This window comes from Leptodactylus fuscus, chromosome 5, assembly GCF_031893055.1.
Source record: "Leptodactylus fuscus isolate aLepFus1 chromosome 5, aLepFus1.hap2, whole genome shotgun sequence".
NCBI classification, from domain to species: domain Eukaryota; kingdom Metazoa; phylum Chordata; class Amphibia; order Anura; family Leptodactylidae; genus Leptodactylus; species Leptodactylus fuscus.
In genome coordinates, this window is record NC_134269.1 from 188,434,057 (window position 1) to 188,460,315 (window position 26,259).

Here is a 26,259-nt window from a genome sequence, read left to right on the forward strand (position 1 = left end):
GTGAAGGGAACATCTGGGACTAGAATCTAGAGCAGTTACCCAAAGCCCCACAGAAGTGAATGGACCACCACTTGTAAAAGTGCACTGGCTCTCCATTTACAAGGAGGCTTTAGAGGCTGTGGCACTCGTGCAAGCACTACTTTCTTTTTAAAGGTAATTATCACTGGTCACACGGTCATGCTTCAGCTCAGTCCCACTGAAATGACTGCTATAGAGCATATATTACTGTAGTAGGTATACAGTGAAGAAGTCGCAGTGCTTGTCCGAACACTGTGACCAACTCAAACAGCTGATAGATTAGTGTCCCAGGAGCTAGAACCCCAATATTTTACATTGAGGACTCTAAAGATGGTTCATCAGTAACAGTTCCGGGAATGATGCATTTTAAAGGGGTTGTGCCATTATGGGCACTTATATCCTATCCACAGAACAGAAGATAAGTAGAGATGAGCGAGTAGTATTCGATCAAGTAGGTATTCGATAGAATACTACGGTATTCAAAATACTCGTACTCATTCGAATACTACTCCTATTCGCAGTAAAGATTTGATCCCGAACCAGCATTGATTGGCCGAATGCTATACACTGTATAGCATTCAGCAAATCAACGCTTGTTCTGCAGCAGGCTCGTCTTTGCTAGTCGGGAGAGCTGGCAGCTTTCGGTTATGCGGGAGCTGACTTTTTCTAATAGGAATACATTGACCAGCGTTGTAAGGAGGCGGAGTCTAAGATCAGACCACAACAGTCTCCATTGTGGTCCGATCTTAGCCTCCTCACAGACGAGCTTTCGGCAGAACCAGCGTTGATTGGCCGAATGCTGTACACGGTATAGCATTCGGCCAATCAACGCTGGTCAATGCATTCCTATGAGAAAAAGTCAGCTCCCGCATAACCAAAAGATGCCAGCTCTCCCGACTAGCAAAGAAGAGCCTTCTGCAGAACCAGCGATGATTTGCTGAATGCATAGCATTCAGCCAATCATTGTTGGTTCTGCAGGACGAGCAAGTTCACATTAGCGCTTGCCTCCCGTCCGGAAGGAGTCCGAACGGAATATCAGCGCAACTGCAAGCGCTGTGCAGTTAAAGCGCATGGACCCGTTATAGTCTATGGGGTCTGTGCGCTTTAACTGCACAGCGCTCCTCCTAACCACTCTCCTCCTGCTACTTGTGGACTTGGTGACTCTCCTTTAGTCGAATAGTGGTTTCCCCTGAAACGAGCATTTTTCCCATAGACTGTAATGGGATTCGATAGAGTAGTCGAAAATTGAGGCTCTACTCGAAACTAATATCGAATCTAGAATATTTCACTACTCGCTCATCTCTAAAGCTAAGCATTCGATCGCTGGGGGTCCTATCTTCAGAAGAAAAGTAAACACTCAAGAAGCCACAGTGTTCAACACAAGTCCCACAACCCATTCTAAAAGCGGATTCGCAGGGATGCCAAGAGTCAAACCCACCGATCTGATATGGATGGCCTATCCTAATGATGGTCCATCAATAGCCTGATCCCAAAAAGCCCCTTAAGGGTGTTGCCACACAATATACTATGCAGTGCTGCTACCGCACTCCAGGACAGGGACATTGATACTTTAATTTAAAAAGGGGTTGTCCCATTATGAACCCTCATCCCCTATCCACAAGACGGGGAGAAATGTCCTATCGGTGTGTCCAATAGGCCTCCTTGTGAATGCAGCGCCAGTGCACTTGTGTGACCAGGGCTGTGAACAAAGGGGAGGTTAAAGTCCTGGTAGCCACATAGAGGAGAATGGTGCGCCAATCACGCAAGCGCAATGGAGCCCCATTCACAAGGCGTACTTAGAGGACTTCCCATCCCCTCTGATCACTGGGTGACCTGGTCTTCAGGCCCCCAGCAATCAGACACTTATCCCCCTGTCCAGTGGATAGGGGATAAATGTAAAAAAGAAGAAACAACCCCATTAAGGATGCATCCAAAGTACAAGTCCAAAATACATTGTGTGTATAACCGCACCTTTCTTTTTGTGAGATGATCTCTGCCCATCGTCATCCCCGTTCTTCTCCTCACTGGACTCATCAGACTTTACTCTTTGGTTCTCCTTCCCGTCCGCACTCTCTTCTTTCATCTCCTTCCTCCCAAATGATCTCCGGGCCGGCTGCAGTTTCTGAGGCGGCTATGGGCAAGACAAAAACAAGTGACCATTATGGACTGGTTACATACTATAGCATACAACAACTTGCTCAACCCTACATGGGTTTTTGCCGTTGGATACTTAAAAACAATTCAGATAGGGAAAGCCTTAAAGGGTTTTACAGGACCTATATACTGATGATCTATCCTTAGGGCATCAATAATGTAATTAGTGGGGGTCCAATACTCAGATTAGATGGTTGAATGTGTTCACTGTGTTCAGGTAAGTTCCGCAGTCTCTATTACAAGGGAAAGTAGTTGGTATTACAGCTCATCCCTATTCACTTGAAAGGGACTGAGCTGATGCTGTGCCAAGTAACTAGAGAGGCTGCAGCATACCAATGTCCTTCAAACAGCTGATCTCTAGGGGTTCCAGATGATGGTCCCCCACCAATCACAAGGATAGATGAATATACAGACCCCATTAAGAGTCTGTTAAGTCCTGTATATTGTAAGCAATACTTCTTAAAATAGTGCACCAAGAACATTTCACCCCTTTAAGGCCCGACACTGTGCCCAGACAGTGAATAAGCATGGCTGCCTAGTGATGGATCGGGACAACATTGCCAGGTAGTACTAAAAGTGGTGTTGATTTCTGTATGCCGTAGATGGGAAAAAAAAATAAAATTATATATACACACACATAATTATAATCTATCTCGACCAATGTTAGATGCAAATTAACCCCTTTATATGCAACTTCATACAAACCTACCCCTTTAAGGGCTAGTTCACACGGGGACATGGAGGAGGATTTTGACAGCGGAATCCACGTCATAATCCTCCTCCATACAATGTTAGGGCTAGTTTACACGGGGTCAAAGGGGCGAATTTTGACAGCGGAATCCACGTCATAATCCGCCCCTTGACAATGGTTGTCTACAGAGACCACTAGCGTTCTTTTTTCCGCTATCGGCCCATTCATTTGAGCTGACTCCGGGGTGGGGGAAGCTGCGACATCATGGCAGGCGGGTTTTGACCATATTTTGACTTGGCTCCCCGAGTCAAAATATGGTCAAAATCTGCCCCACTGCCCCCCGTGTGAACAAGCCCTTAGTCTATGTAGACTGCTAGCTTTTTTTTTTTTTTTTGCTAGCAGAGAAAAAGAAGCGACATGACCTTTCTTCAGGCGTTTTCCGCCTGAAGAAAGCAATAGAAGTGAATGAAAGGCGAAAACCGTGCTTTTTTCCCCGCACGGGTTTTTGCAAAAATAAGCAACGCTTTTTTTGCAAAAAAAACGCGACGCGTTTTTTTCAGCCCATTCACTTTACAGAAGGAGAAAACAGCCTGACTTTTTTTTTAAAGCTATTTTTACAAAAAAATCTCCAAAAAAAAGCTTGGCAATGTCCAAAAAAAAGCTTCCTAATTAGGAAGCTTTTTTTTCCGGTGCCAAAATAAGCCACAGGTTATTTACGTGTGAACCAGGCTGCTGGCAGACATGTTGTATTACATGAATAATGGATTGTCTCCATTAGGCAGAGAAATAATACCCAGTAAATATAAGGCTTCATGTACACGCTGGAGGGAATGTCATCCCTGTGCCTTCCGTCCCCTATAGATTTCATTCGTGGGTTCTATCTGCTCTGTAACACCAGAACCCCCTTGGATGAGCCTCGGCCTGCACATCCAGTCGTGTACATGAGGCCCAAGGCCTTGACTCCCAACCACCAATACATAGTTTATAATAGGGACTTTCAGTGGTGCGCCTGTATTCCCACCCAAGCCCCCATTACAAAGTTTAGACTGTACTCACATGCAGTTATCGTTTCTGCCTTGGACATATTAACCAAGACAAGCTTCTGACATATAACACCATCATATCATACAGTGGTAGCCATCACCCATAGGCTCCCATGTAGAACATAATTCCATGAGGTAATTTAATACCATTATATATCATAGTATAGTATATAGTGTAATATATTACAGAACCCTATATCGTCCATTGGTAACATACATATAACACCCAAATAGGGGCAAACAGTCACTTTTGGGTTAACAGAACCCTATGGCCATACTAATGCTAGGATCACACTAGTGTTACAATTCTGTTACGGTCAGTCAGAGGACCAGAACAACGGACAGGAAGACTATATAGAGGTTATTTGTGCAGCTTGGTGGACCCCACTGACTACAACAGGGTCTGCCGTTTTAATACTGAAAGGCTCCAGATGTACATACTAAGAGACCAAAATTGTGATGTGAACACTGCCTTAGCTCCTCTCCTGTCTAGTGCAAAAATCAGTTATTCAGCCCATTGACATGAATGAGGCCAGGGCTGGTCCTCCTGCATAGGGTGCCCATTATGGGGGTACATTCTGTGCAGCACCACTATGTGGAAGTCTCCTTCAATCTCACAAACCGCAGGGGGTCCTAGCAGTCTTACTGATATGTTGTGACTTGCTAATGCCAGAATTAACCTTTAAATAGGTGGTCTCAGGGGGGCATCAGCTTCTATACACCCCCAGGGAGCAGCTGTTATCACCAGGGTAAGACAAATGAATGACCTTTCATGTTGCGATTACCTCATGTGGTCCATAGAGGGCAGGGTACATGAGGGAATTGAGCCAGGCCATCATGCACATAGATAATGGCTTCTGGTCCCCAACTTTTATGACCATAGACAAAAATTGACAGGATGGACCAATAATCTAATGCCAGACCCAAATATTTACCCTTTATCTAATAACCTGCCACAGATCCACCTTGACAATATTTAATACAAGTACACCTAAAAGTTTTCACTCCTCAGTGAACCTCACTCTCATAGCCAAGAACTTGCAAACAGACACAATGATCAAAGCCCACTACGAGTACAGGACGTCCAAGCAACTCAATACCGGGTACAACAAGTAACCCACCGGGCATACGAACACAGATCTATGCATTCCTAAAAGTACAAGGATCTGCGCTGCAGTCTATGCCGCTAATCCACCTAGTCCAGGAGGTGAGAGGAGGAATAATCTGCAGATTAACCAGGGGATAGAAGCCAGTGTCACAGCTTAGGTTATGACCACTTTAGCAACAGAGAAAGATGACGATACAATAAGTAATGCAATGCAGAGACCAATTATAGCAGAGATGAATTTGTCGTGTTATACGCTTTGGCTTTACATGCAGCCCTAGGTCAAAGAAAATACAACATGTTGAGTCATATACCAAGCCCTGCTATATAGGACAAACCCAGCTCAGCTACATCTGTAAACATAAAGTGCTCGGGCCAAACATCCTCCCAGTTTCTAAACTGCAGGAAACCAGCAAAAGAAGGATTTTCTCTTTGCAAATAAGTGACCGCACATCTCCCTTACCTGTGTCCTCAAAGAGCTAATGAAACCTGAAACCTCCACATGCTCCCAAGCCAAGTTACTCTACCCCAGATCCTAAAAATATATCCCGGGATGAAGCTTTCACCCAGAGCGCAGGGCATGCTGCACCGGAGGCTTCCAGTCCCAGAATAGAGACTGCCAGCAGCGGACCTGGTGGGAGGACTTGGAAGGAGGGCAGCCCCTAAATGGAAATCCTGCTCGGGGGGACCTGTCTGTGCTATTCCTGGTGTCACACAACAACGTCCAAGATCCTCGCATGAAATGTGACTGCAGTACAGAGCCAGGGCCGCGCACTGCCATTCATGCCAATCTCCACACATTCCACATCAGCGTGCATGAGGGTAGGGATTAATGGCAGACAATTCACTTTCCACCTTATGTTGCAATATCATCTGAACTATTACCATCAGAACTGATATGTGGGGATATACAGGTTGTGGGACCTACAAGTGAAGGGGCTTGGGCACAGAGTCATGCCCCTTTGCCTCAAGCTATCAGAATGCATTATAATCTACTTTGGCTGTCAAGCGACACTACCAGTTTGCCACGTGACTGACAGTGCTGTGAAGGCAGCAGTAATATAGAAGGTTACAAGCAAAAATATATTACAAAAGGTAGCAACGCAATGTGTTCCCATGGAAGGTGCACTGCACCTCAGGTTTCCACAAAACAAATTAGGATAATAATAACATGGAAGTAAAAATGTGCTTTTGTCACTTCGCTCAAGAGATCAAACCCTATGTTAAGAGAACCATACACTACAAGGACATGAAATTGTTCATTTTAATCAGGTGGTCCCAAACAAATAGGCATCACCTACCCACAGGATGGGCAATTGCTTGGGGGCAGGGTGCTCAAATAATTAATGGGGCAAGATTCACACATGACACCACTCCATTTAATCTTTATGGGATTTAGCCATCTTCATCAGTCCCATACTGTTTTGGCAGACATAACAGTCAACCCAAGCACAAGTAAAGTGATCTCTGACTCATGATCAGAGGGAACCCCATCGATCAGAAACTTATCACCTATACTGTTCAAGTGCGTTAAGTCCCAATTCTGTTAATAACCCTCAATGTACTTTCCACAATGTCATACAATTTAGTAATAACAGCTTCTTACCGGTGTGCTCTTATGGGCGATCTCTCCAGGCGTTGGCCAGTTGGTGGCATCACCGAAGTCTCCAACCTGCCAAAAGACAAAAATTACATCGAGTGTTCATCGGCTCAGTCACCAATATCTTCTAACAATGGAATATAGCTAAAAGAACACAGACACAACCACGCCAGACAACGCAAGAAACCCATCAAATGGCCGCTTACAAAAATTCCACTGTCTTATAAAGTATTCCGATTCAAAGCTACAGTCAGGATTCTGCAGGTTTCTGCCACATTCCTTGCAGGATCAAGGTCTGCAATGAAGTTTCTGTGACAATATTTTTGAAACCATCAGATATTTTTAAGATATCCATTAAAGAGTTTGGTTACAATAGCCATTTAAAGATGTTTGCCCATCTTATGAACTTATAGCATGTTGCAAAGACACAACCCTGATCAGGAGGATGGGGGATTTTTGTACCCCATTGTGCACGGAATTGTGGACATATGGTGGTCAGACAACAAGCTCATAGCTCCATTCATTTTAATACATGATACGTACAACACTCGGCTATGTCCACGGTTCTTATTGAAATGAAGGGAGTGTTGTGCATGCTACCCAATCACCATTCCCTTCAAAACAGGAGATAAAAATCCCAGTGTCTCCTGATCGGTAGCCGACTGAGTGGTGGTACACTCACTGAATAACTTGCCCAAACAGGAAAATCCCTTTAAGTCTAGGACTGCATGGAGACTGTGGTCACACAACACCAAGATCACAACTTGGGTGTAACCAGTCACTAAGTGGTCTTAGCTTTAAAGTCATAGCAGCCACTAGAGGGCAGAGCGCTGTTCACTAAACACATGGAGGTCACAGTGCAGACACTATATAGTAGCAGGTGCGGAAACTAGGGGTAGCACCATTTTTAGACATTGGTGCAGCAAGCTGGCGACATTCCCCGGTAACACTCTCTCTTTTTGTAATAATCTGGTGCCGACTACATGAATGGGTGACTTTGTAAGTCAGGGTTGCAAGACTACATTTTTGCAACCAAATTATTCCAGTAACTTCTAGAAACCAGGCCTGTATATACAGTAGTTGCATGCATCCATTTGTGTGTAAAGACTTGTTGGGGTGCGGTGGGGGGAGCGAGACCACGTGTATCAAACATTTATAGCATACCTCATGGATGGATATCCCTTTAAGGGGCTGAACTTGTAACTCCACTGTTATGTATTGTGTCACACCAGTCACAGAAGGTGACTTGCATAAGGTCTGAGCTGTGAGATTATCACGTGGCTATACAGGGCACACAGCGGTGAGCAGATGGCTCCGTGCCCTATATAGTGGCCGAGTACTGTCACTGCAGTTCAGCTCCCATTGAAGTCAATAGAAGCTGGACCGCAGTGATGGCGCCCAGCCACTATACAGGGATCGAAGTCCTCTCTGTCCTCCTCCATACAGTGGATAGGATGGATCCCAAGCAGCTGATCTGTGCAGGGTTGTCTGCTAGTTCCCCACTGATCAGATATTTATGGCCTGAGGATAGGCCATAACTAACTAGAGACCTGGCCAACCTCTTTAAGGCAGGGCATTTTTGCACTGCAGGAAACAGTCACTGTGGTCTGTGCCAGTCGTCCGTAGAACAGCACAAGGTTTGCCGATGCACAATCTGTTGGACTCGCAACCTCTGCAAGAAATCATTAGCATGAAATAAACCATTACCTTGCTGCCTCGTCTTGGCCGATTGGCACCGGCTTTCACCACCTTGGCAGGCACCGGAGGATCTGCAAAAGAAGCAAATTATTATGACATTGTTGTCTCAAAATGACAAAGATCATTAACATAACAGAACTGTAAATGATAACTGTTATGTCTGCAATAAGCAAGACTTTAGAAAACATGGCTGCTCCTTTCTAGAAACCTCAAAACACCGGTCCATGGGAAAACGCACACACCACAAAATGACAAAAACTAAAAATTTTTTGGGTTGCGAGACTAAATCATGTAGCCCTATCCTTATGCAATACTGTCTACTAGGCAATGTAGGGCTTCAAGAAAGTTGGGTGACAACCATTAAACCTGCCATACCTTTTGCAACATGCAAATATTTTTCCCAGGTTCACAGACAAATTTGCAGTAATTGATCCTTTATCCTTTTTAGCAAATATGGTTTTGTTATCGAGAAAATATACGGTTTCCATGTGTTAACATACATAACATATCTACAGACACAAATAATTTTGATTACATGTACCAACCATGTTCCCGGCCCAGATATGTGTGACATATTTATCTAGCCTTAACTAGACCGGGCCAGTGTATCAGAGGCCTGCAGCACGAGAGGCGGCATTACACGAGTGATAAGGTGTCCTTCAGAAACCATATGGAACAAGAAGCTAGAGTGACGTGGCCTATAGTCGCAGTGACAGTGCCCGGGGCGTGTCTGCAGCACACATGGCTGCAGCGGCAATGTAATCCTGTGAAGAAGAAACACTGTGGAAGCTGCAGGATTAACCCAGGACACAAACAAGGCGGAACGCAAGCGGTTAAGGATCAAGTGTTCCCTTTCTAAGACGGGGGAAGGCTCCGGCAAAGATTGCCCATTTACATAAGGAAGAAAACCAGCAGGGGAGGGAGCGGAGTAAAGAAGGATCAGGGCCCATGTGATCCCACACTCAACTCACTTGTGATATGCCCTGTGGCTAAAAGATGGAGGTGAAAAGGAGACCCTCAGAGAGAAATTTCTTAAAAGAATCTAGAGAGAGAAATGCTTATGGCCACCATTTTATAAGCAACCTATTACACCTTGATACTTAAAGGGGAATTCCACTCAGACCATCCCCGATCATATTATATACGGATATATAAAACACCAGGTATCATTGGTGTCCTAGAAAAAGGTCAAGTCCTTGAGGAGTCAGTCAAGTTAGTAACAAGTCTGCTCAGCCTTTCTAGAGCCTTATTTACACCAAACATCTCAGGAAAAGCTGAGTGACAAGAACTGGTCCCAGATATACAATATACAGTTAAATTCCTTTCACCCATATACTCCGATTTTTTTTTCCCCATCGGTATTAGTGTGGTGCATGGCCCTTTCTTAAAACAGCGTGCCACATTTTATGTCAATGGCGTGGACCAGGGCCAACTTGGCCTGACAGATTTCTTAAACAGTAAACCGGAGTTCCATGAGAAATTTAGGGCAGTTCCTGATTGGAATAAATTTAATAATACCATTCGGGCCCATAGGAGAAACCAACCTGGATGAAATTCCCCCCTCAAGCCAAATCTTTTCGCCATGGATTACAAGATGGCTACCAATGTAACTGGACACACATGCTGCAAAAGGAAACCAGAAAATGTGAAATTCAGATCTTCCGTCATTCTGAGGTCACTCCAAAGCCCTCTCACTTTGAATGAGGGAGGCTGAAGGGAAGTAGTCACTCCATTTTGTTTTTTTGCCAGCCTGGTAAAACCTTATCATGACTCCATAATTATGAGATAAATATTAACACACTGTGTTACACGTGACCGGCCAGCACCAGGCGTGAGTCACCGATATCAAGGAAGACGTGTCCCAAACATACTGGATACCGCACAATCCGAAACGTGTTTCAAGGGGAAGCTATTTTAAGACAGAAAAGTGACAGCGTCTCACACAAGGTGAGCAGCCATGAGAACCAGCACCTGAGTCAATACTAGATCTGGAACTCAACTTTAAGAATAAAGGGAAAATATGGATTAGATGTAGGTTTTGGGTTATTTTTTCACTCGGGGGACGCTTTCTCGCTGTGACTTTGGTCAAGGTCTAAGCTATATTTAAGAAGAGATTAATGGAATTTCATGGTACAGATAACTCCCTGCCCCCCGCACTTCTCCTGAGAAAGCAGGTTACAGATAAACAGCAACAGAAACCTTGGAGAGAAGAGATCTACAGCTACAGGTGACATCCCATGGCCACAAGGCGACGGCCTCTCCGAGGACGGATTCTAGCACACGCTTCCTACAGCAGATAACTATTAAGTCCCTTCGCTTCCCGGAATAACCTATTTTACAACCATCATATTGACGCCACTTTAACACACATTCAACACTGCAAAGCACACAATTTCTATAGAGAGAAGCAGCACTGGAGATATCTGGCAGCTACTTATCTCCTGACTGAAGGATTGTGCGCTGTTCACACCTGTGTCAGAAGCTCAGTTAGCATACGGCACTGCAGATTACTGCAGTTTTTAGTGGACTCAACAAAACAGATGCTATAAGGGAATCCACTTGGTCCCATACCAAGTACCCCCGATGTCCATTGTGCAACAGATCTGTCAGTGTCACGACTTCTACAAACACCATAGATTTGAACAGTGTCTAAACACCTAAAGATTATACTTGGTGGATCCTGTAGAAAATGGAAGGAACCAGCAACTTAACAGGGTCTTCTGCAGTAGATGTTGAAGAGGACCTTCCACCAACTCTACTATTTCCAACTCTTAACATCCTTTAGTAGGCGCCGCTCCACTGATTCTAGTGTAATTGGAATTTCTTCTCTAGCCCCCACAGTTTCTGAGCAATTGCTGTTTCTAGTTTAGTACCCAAAATGCTTATTAGGCTCTCTTCTGTCAGGTGGGCAGTCCCAAGCTAGAGAACGCAAGGACTACCTACTTGACAGAGAACATAATTGTGGTGAAACTAAGAACACTGATTGTTCAGGAACGGAGAGAGAGAGAGAAAATTCCAGCTGGGGAGCTAGAGGCCCGGGCCGGCCCCAGAGGAGCTAGAGGCCCGGGCCAGCCCCAGAGGAGCATGAACAATCAAGATCTCTGGAGCATCAACTATCAGACTAAAGAATAGAGATGAGCGAACACTATTCGGAACAGCCATTTCGAATAGCACGCTCCCATAGAAATGAATGGACGTAGCCGGCACGCGGGGGGGTTAAGCGACCGGCCGCCGGCAAAGTCGGCGTGCCGGCCGCTTCCATTCATTTCTATGGGAGCGTGCTATTTGGAACGGCTGTTCCGAATAGTGTTCGCTCATCTCTACTAAAGAACTTTACTGTGTGAGCGGTGCACACAAAGTTCTATATGGAACCATGGCTTATTCTTAGCTTTTGTTTACCTACAAAGCTGAATATTTGCATGACCTAAATGTAAAAGACAATGAAATGTACATAAAAAGAAAACTCCAGGCTTAGTAGAAAATCTATTTATTTGTGGCTCCACATGACTACCTCTGCTAGCTAGGAGGAACAGCAAATCCCCATAGGATAGGAGGCACAGCATGCTTGCAGCGTGCCAAACCAATCGCCAGGAGACAGCTCATGCTCTGCACTCAGATCTGATAAGTTTGGTCCTTGTTCGCGCTGAGAATCCATGTGACGTTTCTTCAGGTGCAGTAACAGTGAATATCGCATTACACCAGTATCAACACAAGCAAGACGATATAAAAATTGTTGGCAATAGCATGGATACGGTTTGGTTCATCACTACTGCACTATAGCTAGTGATAATAACCAGTTGTAAGTATCATGTCTGTACGGTGGTTATAAAACATATGGCATCACACTTCTCCCCAGTGTATCCTACCCAGGTAGCTAGTACACCTACAAAATAACCACTACCAACTTTTTACATTGGGCTAATGTCCATGAAAGCTTTTATGGCCCAGCCAAAAGAAGAGTCAATTTGGTGTCTGAATTGGTCCACATTGCTCTGGCCTAGAGTATGTCGTCTAACCCTACACCAAAAGGTGGACCCATTGCCTCAGTGAAAACTCTACCAAAAGTAGTATAATGATGGCTCAGCAGGATAAACAGGCTCTACCACCCCCTCCCCACAGGGCATACAATCAAGAGTATGGGAGAGGGGGTTGCAGGATCAGCAAGCTTCCTCCCAGCTGGAGAAGCTGGAAGTCAAGAACAAGCAAATAAAGTCCCACTACCTGCAGGCATCTTGCCTCCCGGCCCATTGTTCAAAGTAATTTAAAGGGGTACTCCCATACTATAAAAGTATTGATCAGTGAGTGTCCCGGGTGACAGATCTTGAATATTATAGCCGCCAGCACTGACGCCCAACTGCATCCAGCCCCACGTAAATATAGATGCAGCCACCTGGGGTAAATAGTGAAGAGGACACAGTGCCCCATCAGTGCCATAACCTCTTCTTTCTAAGTGTGTGCCCCATAAGTCAAATCAACATCGATCATAAAGTGATGGCACATCCTAGTCATATGTCATCACCTGGATTGACCCTAGCAAGCGTCAATGCATGGGGCGCCACGCAAACATGCATTGATTTTACTAGGAAAAGTTGTTTTGTTTTTTTTTTTGGTTTTTTTTTTACACCCTAGAAAGTTCATTCCTTCCTCTATATCTGAAAAGGGTCTGTAGCATAGTTCATACAGAGTCTCCTGATTCATTAACTAATTGCCTCCTGCTGAACTATAGGGAGGGATCAGAAAGTAAGGTAACTTGACTTAACCCACTAAGGGGCTAAGGAGAGTCAGGTAACATGGATCTTTAAAAAGGTATATAGTGCCCAATGGACTCTGCGCAAACAACTCTGAACTGTACAAACTACACGACTCCTGGGAATGTGTGCAATGGAAACTACGCACTTCTATTAAAAGGCTTTTACCCAGAGAAATCGAGACACTTGCAACATCTTCAGGTGCTTCAAAGACAAGCAGTGCCCGATCGATGCCAGCCTTGAGTACGGCACTAAAGGGTTACCAATAGAAAAGCAAACAAAAAGGATGTGCAAATACCACGAAAAACTGATATCCTAGAGTACGCCCATAACAAAACAATACAGCGTAGCCCTATAAACAGATCTAAGACCTGGTAATGTTTCGATCAAGGAATTGTATCAGGACCTGTACAATGACGACAGACGAACGTCATACCACGTAAGACAACACAGCACCAAGTAAACATGTAAGATAGGCAACAGTGGCCTCTGGACCAAACAGGAACCAGTGATGTCACCAGATATGAAGGGTGACATCATGTACCCAACTGCTTCAGTCATCTAAAAAAAAATCCATTGTGTCGGGGATACAAAGGTTTTAATTTTCACATGTTTCAAGAAGAATTTTTTTTATATACTTTTTCCCACAAAAACACTTCAAACAAGTAACAGACTTAAGAAAAAGGAGAAACTTACACATCACCATATTCGGATCTCGTAGCCTATGCCACAGCTTCGACACCAGGGAAGCTATTTTAGGATACAACAAAACAATGTTCTTTGCACCCCCCCACCCTCTCCTCCAGGAGACTAAAGCCCCACCTCTACGTACCCCACCCTACCATGACCGACCGCTCAAGATCATCAATGGCCCATCACCGAGATCTCCAGCTCAGCTCTTGGTAGAAGAGACTGTAATCAGCAGCTGGGAAGGTTACGCTCCACCCCTCCATTACCCCCACCCATTGGTTAAGCTACAGTGTACTCCGACTTCTTAAGAAAAAAAATATAAAATATATACACACAGCCAAACACAGCTACAAGGCAGTATCAAAGTTTGCTTAGCAATTGGCAGGCTGTGCCAGTTTTACAAAGGTCTGAGGCTGCAGCAAGTCACCAAGACGTCTCCGTTCTACCTGTTGCATCAGCGTTGTACAGCTCTGTACACAACTAGTTAATCCAGCCCCAGCAGCGCTCTATAATGCTGCCCTGCAGCTTTGGTTATCGCAGATTTCACAATACGGCTCTAGTGTTTCACTTTCCGACCTGTCAGTGCTCCATTAGTCCGGCCATGAGGTCTCAAACCTAAAAGGCATAAAGGGCTCCTAGGTCCACAGCCTTCACGGGTTTACATAGAACTAATCCAGGTCACATAGGGTAGACTTTCATGACCACTTTTGGCTGGTGATCAGGTATAAAAATAAAGACAAAAGTTCAAGTTGGGAGACAACAGTCAAAAACGTAAGTGTATGGCACCATCGGCCAGATCTCTGATGCCGTTTTTTTTTCCCAAAAAACTCTGCCAGTTTAGTTGCTTAGGTCTGAATGAATTTGCCGCATTAGCAGCCATGTACAACCAGCATAAAGGGGTTGTCTGGTTAACGCAAGTTACCCCCTACCCACCGATCACATTTGGGGAGTTCTGAATGGAGTGATTGGTTGGACCACCGGAGATAACTGAAAGCAGTATTTCAGTTTTCTATGGAAGCCCCAATGAAACAAATGGAGAGACCAGCATCTCCCTTCAAAACTAGGGTCTAAAGTCTTATTGGTGGAGGTCCCAGTGCCTGAAGATACAATATGGTCCCATATTACAGATCCATAGCATAATATGTGCAAGGGTCAATTCACATGTTGCAGACTTTCCATCCGGCATTTGCAGGTGGAATAAACCGCAGTGTAGTATGTAGCCTTATGCCCCTATCCACAGGACAGCGTGCAAGGATTAACGGGAAAGCCAAAGAGGCCAAAAGCGACCAACACTATATTAAGAGGTCAGTCCTCCAACGTCCCACATGCTATACGAACAAGCCACAACGTGTCATCACAATAGAGGCCATAATCTCGGGCCCCCCACTCACATCAAAAGAGCTTTGCAAAGCAGACCTCCCCGTCTCTACGTCCCTTAAACAACATTTATAGCCCCATCGGGGTACTAGAAGACAATTTCCGGAGAATCAAAATCAGCCGAATGACTATACAACATTAAATAATACAGATGTCACCCTTGCTACCATGAGGGTACAAGGTTCTGGCAAGGGGGGTTAGATGGGGTTTGGTCGACCATTTTCATAGTGTGGCCAAAAATAGGACATGCTTTGGCGGTCATAATAGTCAGTCCTCTTCTATGCCCTGGACACACAGCCGTAAAAACTGTAGGTGTGTGTATGGGGCGGCCATGGAAATGAATGGGTCCATACTTTTATCCGTAAATTGTGTGGACAGGGCCTTACTCTAATATTAGAGTATCAGACCATATAGTCGGCGGTGGCTAGGTAGTGAAGCTATAACAACCATCACACCACATATACATCCCTAAATGCCAAAAGCAATTGTACAGCCAAGTTCAGTCTACCCCAGGCGTTTCTAAACTTGCCTCCTCTCGTCGGTGGCGTGTGCCAATTCAGACATATGGGTTTATGCACAGATATGGTAACATATGTTCCTTTTGGTTACCTCATAACCCTAAAAGGATTTCCTAGCTCCGTAAGACTGAACCTATCCTTTGGCTCTCAGGGAATGATCTTCCCGTTTGATGATCTAGTCAAACAGCACCATACATGGTATAGTGGCAGTGCTTGGTATTGCAACTCAGCCACATTCACGACAAATGGATTTAAACATGTCCGGGGGGGGGGGGTCTTGTTCTCAGGTTGAAGCTGTCCTAGCTGAGGGTGCATGAATCGGAGGGTGTTGGAGAAAATAGCCATTGACTAAATGCTACTACACATGGTCAGCCTAATAGGCTTTGTCAAATCACTACCACAATAGGCCAAGTCCCTACAGCGCACACCACTAGGACTCAAATTTCTTAAGATGGCTAGCTGGATAAACAGGTCTCCCCTCCTCCACACCTAGCCAAGGATAAGCATGCAAGCAAACCCCGCCGAGACAAATGGTCTATCTCTACAAGACAGCAAAAGCCAACACATGCTGCCAAATCTAAGAGGCAACAACACAATGGCAATGATTCCCATAGCACCAACAGCCGCTACAGTGGCCGTAGAGCGTACACAAACAAGACTGGCGTTACTACAACTCTCAGGATTGTAAGCCATGAGAAGTCATAGGGATCGAAAAACAAAACATGGGAGCCATAGAGGAGTCAGACATGAGAGTTGCCAAGGTGTATATACACATACACAAAGTCTTCCACACTGTGGCAGTAAGGTGGCGAGCCGTAGCGCCATTAGTGTCTATTGAGTTAATGTACCGTGCAAGGTTTCCACCTTTGATTTCTTTCCATTGTCTTTGACCTCAGACTGGATAGAAAATGACTGAATAATGAATACTTAAAGAATTCTTCTTAAAGGTGCCGCAAAGACATCCAATACTTCATACGATAAAAAGGAGACAGTGCACTCGGGGGCCCCGCACTTGACTATATAATGGATCCAAGTTGTCCAAAGGGCCAATGTCAGCCCCAGGGTATGAGACAATCTGGGTATTCACACTTTTCTTGCTCAAGGGAACGCACACATCCAGCTAGGACTCAAAAAACTGCCTCAGATAAATAATCGGGGAAGTTATTAAGACTGGAGTTTCTTATGCCAGTCTTCGTTCATTATTATTATTGTTTATTTATATAGCACCATTAATTCCATGGTGCTTTACATTTGGGGGTTACATACAGTACACAGAATATACAGGTAGATATACTAACAATGACCGACTGGCACAGTGGGGTAGAGGGCCCTGCCCGCGAGGGCTTACAATCTTTGAGGGAAGGGGGTAGAGACAGAAGGAGAGGGAGAGACTGTACAGATGGTGATGCGGTGATAGTGTTATTGGGGGTTGTAGGCCTTCCTGAATAGATGAGTCTTCAGGGCCTTCTTGAAGCCTGTGATTGTGGGGGTCAGTCTTATGTGTCGTGGTAAGGAGTTACAGAGTATGGGGGATGCACGGGAGAAATCTTGGAGACGGTTGTGTGAGGAGCGGATGAGAGCAGAGTGGAGTAAGAGGTCTTTGGAGGATCTGAGGTTACAAGTGGACAGGTAGTGGGAGATTAATTCAGAGATATATGGAGGGGACAGGTTGTGGATGGCTTTGTATGTTAATGTTAGTAGCTTGAACTCAATTCGCTGGGCTATGGGTAGCCAGTGAAGGACTTGGCAGAGGGGAGCAGCCGATGAAGATCGGGAGGCGAGCAGCGCAGTTTAAGGTGGACTGGAGGGGGGGTGAGGGTGTTAGCTGGGAGTCCATGGAGAAGGATGTTGCAGCAATCTAGGTGGGAGATTATGGGGGCATGGACGAGCATCTTAGGGCTCATTCACATCTGCGCCCGTACTCCATTCTGCAGGTTTCCGTTTCCTGCACAAAACAGGTGCAGGAGACTGAAACCTGCCAGCATGTTTCAATCCCACTCATTTGAATGGGCTTGAAAAGTCTCCGGTCGTGTGCGCCGGTGAGTGTTTTATGCACTCCGCGGCAAATTTTTTTTTTTTTTTTTTTTTAAATCGGACACACAGTCAGACATGCAGTACTCTTTGTGTCCGGTTTAAAAAAAAAAAAAAAAAATGGTTTCGCCGCGGAGTCCATAAAACGCTCACCGGCGCTCACGGCCGGACTCGGTATTACAGGTTTGCATGCAGAAGACGGAAACCTGAAAACGGAGTTCAGGCGCTGGTGTGAACCCAGCGTAAGTCGTTTCAGGGGTGAGGAAGGAGCGGATTTGGTGGATGTTCTTGAGTTGGAGGCGGCAGGAAGTGTTGAGGGTTTGAACGTGTGACTTAAAGGATAGGTCGGGGTCCAGTGTGCTAGATGCACCAGAATTACTAAGAGCCTCTGTCCTCTCAATTCTTGCCCATGTTGGCCTGAACCTGAATCTACATCAGTCAGGGGCTGGTAGGATTCTGGTATAACTCCCAACAGTTAACGTTGGGTGAGTGAGTGACTGAGTGGGGCACGAATGAGATGTGCACCAAAAACACCTTGAGAGACAGTTTGAGGCCACTTTCTTGGTGCAGCCCTCTGGTAAATCCAGGCCAATGCCTGGCTATCCTTATATAATTTTTCTATAGGAGTATATGCAGTTTCATGGTGGCTCACGCAGAGAGTATGGATCTGTTCACACCCATGTGCAGACCACATGGTGTATGTACTGACTACTAGTTCTTAAAGCGCTGAATTTTAACGCAATGTTCTGTTCTAACCCCTTCTGACCCCCACTACCAAAACAGAGCTTCTCATGACTAGATGTATACAGAACGCGGGGAACTCTTCCCGTTTATACTGTCTGGGTATCAAAGACATTTTTCCTTATGGAAAGTACTATTACTTGGCTTGCGTTAACTGTGCAGCTTCTGCTGGAACCCATCCATTCCTGCCTGGAGCTATAGATGACAAATTACACATTGATATCTTACATAATATGATTCAGTTATGTAAAACACCGCTACACTGGGGATGTCGATAGGAAAGGTCCGAAGATGGCCATAGATATTAGATCAAAGAATAGGCCCCACTGAACCTGGCCATACACTTTAGACAGGCGTCACTCCAGACTTTCCCGTACACAGACAGGCTCATCTTGGCAATGTGCAATAGTTCGCCAGAGGCAAATGGGAAGAGTAAGCCCTTCCAAGAACTTCTGGAGATGGCTTAACTCCCCTGGAAAACAAAAGGATTGGGCATGCTGAAATTCAACATAGGAACCTACCCAACACCCGTTGCTGGGAAAAAGTTGGGGCACCACCAAAAAAATAAAATAAAATATTGTGGCTCAGTCTTGTACATTCAAATGTTGGGGTCCCATGAAAAACACAGAAGGCTCACAAACACCGGCCATTTAGCTTTTCACAGACCCAGACAACAAAACATGTGAACACGTACCCCATACATGACCGCAACAGTTTGCTAAGGGACCCAAATATACAAATCTTCACTATGAGATATAAAAACGTAAAAATGACAATTTGCTTCCGTAACAATGGTTCTGGACTCGACCTTCTCCAAATCTAGATGAATCTTCCCTCCAGACAAATTCTGAAGTCGCCTTCAAAGCTACACATAAGGGAAGTGGCACTAAAGACATCTACGGTCCAGAACAGAAGTTGTCACTTTGACAGCCTGTGAGGGTTAAAAAAGAACTGTCACGTGGATTTCATTCATATCTCGCAACATTTTCATTACGTAACCTTGCCAAACCATACACGATTTCTCCAAATACTATGTCCAAACCAGCATATGTCCACAGCCTCAGATCTGTGCGGGGTATACAGCAGACGTATTTAGCTGGAATGGAGGAGATTAAGTGATTAACAGAACAAAACGCATAATCGCGGTTCTCGCCATGTCAAACACCTGGTAGGATGAGAACACGGAAGATACATACAACCTGCACATGTATGTAAATCCTAGATTAAGGACATTACATTATATAGATGATGCCTTATGTTGGCCATCAGCTATCAGGTAAAGTCTTCACTTTATCTAGTCTTAGATCTCAAAAAACATGTGGCTAGAGGGTCAACTGGGATGAAAGTAACATGATGGGCAAAACTGCCAAGATGGGGGGGGGGGGAATTTACTATTCCAGCATAGATGTGTTACTTTGCTCTGCCTACCTTTCTAAAAAGTGGCATCATGTAGAAGGGCCGACCAAGGCAGGCCAGGGACACATGGCCCAACATATTTACTATGACAGAAATATGGCACGAGTTACACCAGAGATCTATGCCAGTCCATGACCTCCTATGGTGCAGTTGAATAATTCGGTTGTACCTCCCGCCGGCAAGGGAGTGGATTAAGAGTCAGACTTAATATATCCCCCTAAATGCAAGTTCTCTCACCTCCACAACATACCCTGCCCCCTTAGACTATATTACCAAGGATATCAGACCATAGGGTTACAACATTCAACACGCACACCCCCACCATAGCCCCTTCATTGTTTAACAGGAACAAGTCCATACCTTCAGTAGTGTCACTGTCTGGTGAAGAAGAATAGTCTCAATCAACTAAATGTTTCGGATGGAAAAGCTAGCAAAATATTTGTCTCCTACTAAAAGCTGATGCATACCCGGCCCAGCATGCATGTGAACAATAGGTCAAGAGGAATAGCTGTCAGACAACTAAGCTGCCAGTTATTGAATGAAAGTAGCAAGTCTGGACCTGGTCTTCAGGGTTGTTTTAATGGACGCCTATAGGAATCCTTATCTGACCATTTAGATATCTCCAACTTAAATCTAATCTAACCTTGTCCATAAATGGCTTTTACCCTTTTTGCAATGCACGGGTTGCACAGATGTAGCATTTGCTAGAAATTTGATGCAGATTTCTCATAAATTTAGTTATCCACTCTGTCTTAAAGCGTAACTAAACTTCTGGACAATTTCTGTGGCCGTATTTGTATCAATACATTTTGGCTCCTTTCGGTGAAATTCTGTATATTTTTTCACTCTTTCCCTTACTTCTGCATTGAAAGCGGTTCCTGCCTTTCACCCAGTCACCGAGTATGGAGCAAGGGGTTGTTTAAAGTGTAGCGTAAAATTGGGAGGGGGTGGGGGCACACTTTAAACAGATATATCTCAGACATTATAAAACATACAGACTTGCTTTTGCAGTCATATGAAAGAGGAGATTCTCTCCGGTCATGTGAAACTAAATGCACACAGTCGGGATTAGGATGGTTATATCATATTATCCCTTCATGGCAAACTCAGAGGCAAAGGGAAAACAGAAGAAGACACTCTGCTACCCCTGCACTCCAATGTCTGGTCTTGGACAATCGTCTCTTCCCTCCCACCACCAATCGGTGGCCTCAGTGGACACTAGTAATGTATATGAGTGATAAAAGGAGACCAGGACAAGGGGGCACCAGGCATAAGCGAGCAGTTTCTGGGTGACCCCATTAATATGAATACAGAAAAGTGGCTCATTGAGGGTACAAGTATAAATGGAGCAAAACTAGAAAACCTTCCTATTATCAGGCCATTTGTATGCATCCATTTACATAAAACCTTAACATGGGGGGGGGGGGGGGGTAATGAAATGGTAATGTCATCAGCAACCCAAAACAAATGCATTGTAAGAGCAAACACATGCACCCCCACCTACTGAGCCAACACAAAGATGTCCCCTGGGGTGGTCACTTTACACAGGCCTGTTATTTCCTCTGGCTACTAAGTAGTAAGGCTTATGGCTCCAGGGCACAGATAAGGCGATAGGGGGTCCTATGGGTGCAGGGACGACGGTGCATGAGAATCCCTTTCATATTCCAGTATCAGGTGGAACTACTGCTGTGTATAAAGCTGTCGGGGACAGCTACTCCCTTGTGACCTGACCGAGTGTGCACGTCTAAGTGTCTACATATAGGTTGTCTGTGAAGCAATGTATTAAAATCGGGGTCGTATTTTAGACATTATTAGGACCACAGATTAGTCTGGATCTACCAGATGTAGACAAGATATACAGGTGAAATATCTGTACATAAGATGTATAAGTTAATGTACAGACATACTTGGAGCATCAAACACAGCAGGACGACATCTTTGTCCTGATCTATTACGCTGCAGTCAGCCATGTTATTGGGTCCATTTTACTGCCACATAACTAGTTCTAACCAGAACTAGTAGCGTCATAGACATCACTCAATACTGCAGAGTTTTGAATTTTTCACCCACTGCCTTGTAAACCCCAGAACACTTTGGCGGTAATTCATGGAGAGCAGCATATTGTATACCGTCGCTATATCCCTTGCAGCACTTAATGCATGACAAGGCGCACACCTAGCCGTGGATCAGGCGTATCCTCCTTCGGGAATGCCTGCGCCTCGGCTCATAGCTGTGTACATTTCTATCGTCATTTACACTACACAAGAAGTGGTGACTCCGGCACAAAACCGCTACGCGCAATGATTTTAGCTGCAGGGAGTGTTAAACAGTCATGAACCGCAGGACTGAATGCAGAGAGGCTACAGCCCTACATTGCGGAATCAAAGCTTTTTTTGTTGCAGATTTTGTTGTGTTTTTTTTTTTTAACCAAACCCATGACTAGTCTATGGGGTCTCCGCCAGTTTCCTAAGGTAACCTCTATTTTATGTGGCTTAGGTTTCCACGGGCTCCTTGAACGTAAACCCAAGCGCAGATGTGAATCGGGCCTAAGCTGCGTTTCCGCAACATGGGGCCTCAGTCTTAAGGCGCTTTAAAACAGAAGTGAGCAAGTCTATTGGATGGAAAGCTAGGTTTCTGACACTACTCAAATCAGAATATGTATATATACAGGTAGCTGGGATGTGTCTGAACAGTACATGGATGACATCTGTGGGTCACCCATGCCTCCACAGACCCATCATTAAGCCTAGGCCACAAAATGAACAGGTATAGGACCTGTCCTGAATTTTGTCCCAGGCTCACAGCCCCACGATAACACACGGGTATGTGTATACAGCCGTGTGATAGCATTAGATTACAGGTGTTCCAGCTATACTAAGGCTCTTGCGATTGATGAGAACCCTAAAAGAGACCAGCGATCATAGGCCCATAACCCACCATGTAGATAGGTGGTAAATAGCTATTGTGGGTCTACCGCTTCATACCTGTGTCCATGTATGCAAAAACAGCACCTTGTGAACATCTCGTCCTCCCACCAGCCAGTGCCTTCAGGTCATTCCATAGGATCTAGTTTCAAGAAACTTTAGTCCACAAAATATAATTTCTTATTCTGTTTTACCCTCCAGGCTGACGATTTTAAAGGACTCTTGTAATAGGCAGGAGTTGCCAATAGCAACCACTCATGTCTCAGACATGTCAGAAGATGGCAACTATTCCATTTCTTATAAGCCTTCACCATACAACCTCCCTACATTTCAGCAATGAGTACATATATATTGCCATTTTCATGCCAATATCTTCCCATTCAAACAAATGGAAGGTGATCTGCAATACCCTGGTCTGGCCACTACACAGAGTGGCGCCATCTGCTTCCTACTTCACTCATAACAGCTGACTGGTTGGACTTTTCTGATGTCTGATCCCCACTGATCTGATATTGATGACATGCAAAAAACCCTTTAAGGTCGGGGCCCCATGTGGTGTAAACGCAGATTTTTATCACTTTTTTTGAGCCAAAGCCAAGAATGGCTACAGAAGGAATAGGAAATTTCTAGGAAGTTTTATACTTCTCCCTTCTGTGCAATCCACTTCTGGCTTTGGCTCAAAAACCGCTGCAAAATCTGAAAAAAAACAAAAACCCAATGTGGGGGGTTTCCAATGTGGGACAATTGTGCGTCCCCATGCAGCTTGCGCCAGGCACTTTCATGAGTACCGAGTGACTTTCACAGTATCACTCATTGCTCCTGCAGGCACAACAGCTGTTCATGTCTCCAAAATGACAAAACTCACATGGTCTGTGTGACCATCTTACTCACACGTTGCAGCGACACTTCACCCACAGCACTGCTTAGAACATGCAACACCATGGACAGATTCCAAGGCAGTGATAGGGACGGGATAATACAGTCTTAGGGTTAAACTTTTTTGGTGTAAATCTTCAATTGGAGAGTGTTCACACAGTGCAAATAAAACTGCATCATAAAAAACGCATGTAGCTTTGTGGTGCAGTTTTGTCAAGGTTAGGGCTACATGACTTTGGCCATGATGAAGATCGCTGGGTCACCATACAACTAAGTCACTAATGTTTGGGTCTTGCAATGGAGATCTTTGCAAAAATAAAGTTTTAAAAAACAAAAACACACCTGATTTTCATGACTAGAAGTCACCAGTGAAAGTCACATGGGGGAGGGGAGTGTTGAGGCCACGACACCATCTTTGGTCATGCAACCAAAGTTACCATGTAGCCCCAGCCTTGCATGTTTTACCTGTAAAGAGCCACATGCATTTTTTTTTCTGATGCAGTTGTAACTGTACTGTGTGAACATATCCTAAGGCCATATACACATGACCACATAGTGCTGGGTTTTTCCGGATAGCACACTGACCCATTCATACCGATCAGCGCTCGCCGAGAGTGCGGGATTTATCCACGGGAGCCGAAAACAATGGACACAACACAGATTTAATCCATGTGACATCCATGTTTGTGTTACAGTTCCCTAACTACTGTTGGGTTTTTACGGATCCGCAGATACGGGTTACGCACGGACGCAATACTGACCGCTTCTGCAGACACGATCACACGGAACTGATCTGTATTTTGCAGACTGATATTACACATGGCCATGTGCAGCTTTCTGACAGTTTCCGAAGCAAGACTGAGTTGAACACTAAGAAAAAGAAGCCTCCTCCCATACAAAACAATGAGCGGCAGGCGGATTGTCATGCAGAATCAGCTGCAAATGACTTAGTGTGAACATGCCCCTAGTAGTACACATGAGTCCTGAGCCTGGCTGAGCTCTCAGGCGCTGACAAGGAGGTGCTAGAACTCCTCAGCACATGTCTCCTCCCAGCAGGCAGCAGCCCCTCGTGTAGCCCCCTGATCGCCACTTATAGCCTGAGGACAGTAGCCAGGGCTATTTATATCAGTGCAGGCCTGCAGAGTGCCAGCGCAGCACGGGAGGTTCGCCAAGGCCCAGGGGGCGCTGCACCAGCCCCTAATAGGAGGCGATCCCCCCACATGGCAGCTAAACCCAGCCTGAGACCGGGCGCCGCACGGTAACGTGTTATACACTTAGCAAATCACCGCGTGCAGCCGAGTGCACGGGGCCGACAGGCGCTCAGGCCTAGGAGCCGCGACCCACGTTGCCTGTCTGCAGTGGAATGCTGGGTAGTAGCAGAGGTGGGCGGGGCTACTAGAACGTTGGACCGTGAACGCTCTAAAATGGAACGTTGGACTCTGGACGTTCCGAAAAAAAAAAATTACAAATGGAACGTTCCACCGCTTAACCCGTCCGCTGCCGGCACCCCCTCCCACATCACGTCACGGGCACGGCAGTGGGGACCCAGCGAATGTCTGGGTTCTGGGAAAGAGCCAGCTCTCCTCCACCCACCACCCAGGCCAGACTGCAGTGTCATCAAAGGGTGTACTGGACACCCCACCTCCTCCAGTCACCGCCCCCCCTATCTCCTGGGTCACAAGACTAGTAAAGGGGGGACCCGCAGGTGACCTTACAAGCGCCTCGATCCTGATCACACCCCCCCCCCCCCCCCTTAAAAATCAAGCACATGGCCAGCCTTAGTAACAGGGACACTCCCAGCACCCCAGCCCATGCCGAGGTGCTAATACACAAACAGCCGGCAAATGCTCCAAGCACGAGGGTGACCCACCTGCAGAGATCTGGCCGTTCATCGGGCCCCCGCTTGCCTTGATCCAGGGGTTCACCTTGGGTGGAGGGGCTTCCACAAACTCCCTGCGCCCCAGCCCGTCTTCTCCGTCCTGGCCATGCTCCGGCTTTCCTCCCTCCACCTCAGTGTCCGGTGGCGGCGTCTGCTGCAGGGGCGGCGGGGGGATGAGCGGAGCTTCTACCTGAGTCGCCATGTCCCTGGCCCCCCACCACCTCCACCCGGGCGGGGAGAAGCGTCCGACCAGCCGGGGGCTCCGCTCTGCACAGCTCACGTACGGATGAGGGCCGGGAGATCAGCGGACACCGGGCGCACGATCACCGGGCGGAATCCCGAGCTTACCGCTGCAATATGGAAGCCAAGGAAGACCACGCGATGGGCTGTGCGGGGACGAGCTCTGAGACACGCCGACGTGCGCGACCCCGACAACTCCGGGGGGAGGAGGGAAGGGGCGGGGCTGGGGTCAGCTGGAGCCCCATTCATGCCTGTGACCCGCCTCATCCTGCTGCCCCTGCTGCACAGCCCTGCTAACCCTATGGAGCCAGCTGTTGTCAGCGGCCATGCTGGGAGTTATAGTGCCACAACACATTGGGATGAAGCCACAGTATTGCTGATAACATTCTCTTCACCAGATATAAGGCTGAATAGGTAATATATAGGGGCTCCTATACGGATACAATCCGCTCAATCTGCTCATGGCTGTGGCTCAAAAAACTGCAACGAAAAAAAAACAGCTTTCATTAG

The 26,259-nt window shown here is 45.9% G+C and overlaps 1 protein-coding gene across 6 annotated transcripts in view; it reads right to left on the reverse strand.

Moving 5' to 3' along the window:
• Window positions 1-25,902, reverse strand: part of LARP1 (La ribonucleoprotein 1, translational regulator) — a 42,426-nt gene extending 16,524 nt beyond the window's left edge. For 3 of the 6 annotated variants that reach the window (XM_075274844.1, XM_075274845.1, XM_075274843.1), the window contains exons 1-4: window positions 25,501-25,902; window positions 8,319-8,380; window positions 6,618-6,683; window positions 1,990-2,149 (exon numbers count right to left, since the gene is read on the reverse strand). In XM_075274844.1, coding sequence (XP_075130945.1) covers window positions 1,990-2,149; window positions 6,618-6,683; window positions 8,319-8,380; window positions 25,501-25,711 — 499 coding nt within the window. In that variant the 5' untranslated portion in view covers window positions 25,712-25,902. Of the gene's footprint in view, window positions 1-1,989; window positions 2,150-6,617; window positions 6,684-8,318; window positions 8,381-13,753; window positions 13,779-13,889; window positions 13,957-25,500 lie in introns of those variants that run through there. The other 3 variants (XM_075274848.1, XM_075274846.1, XM_075274847.1) reach the window with 3 other exon arrangements.
• Window positions 25,903-26,259: the final 357 nt, after the last annotated feature.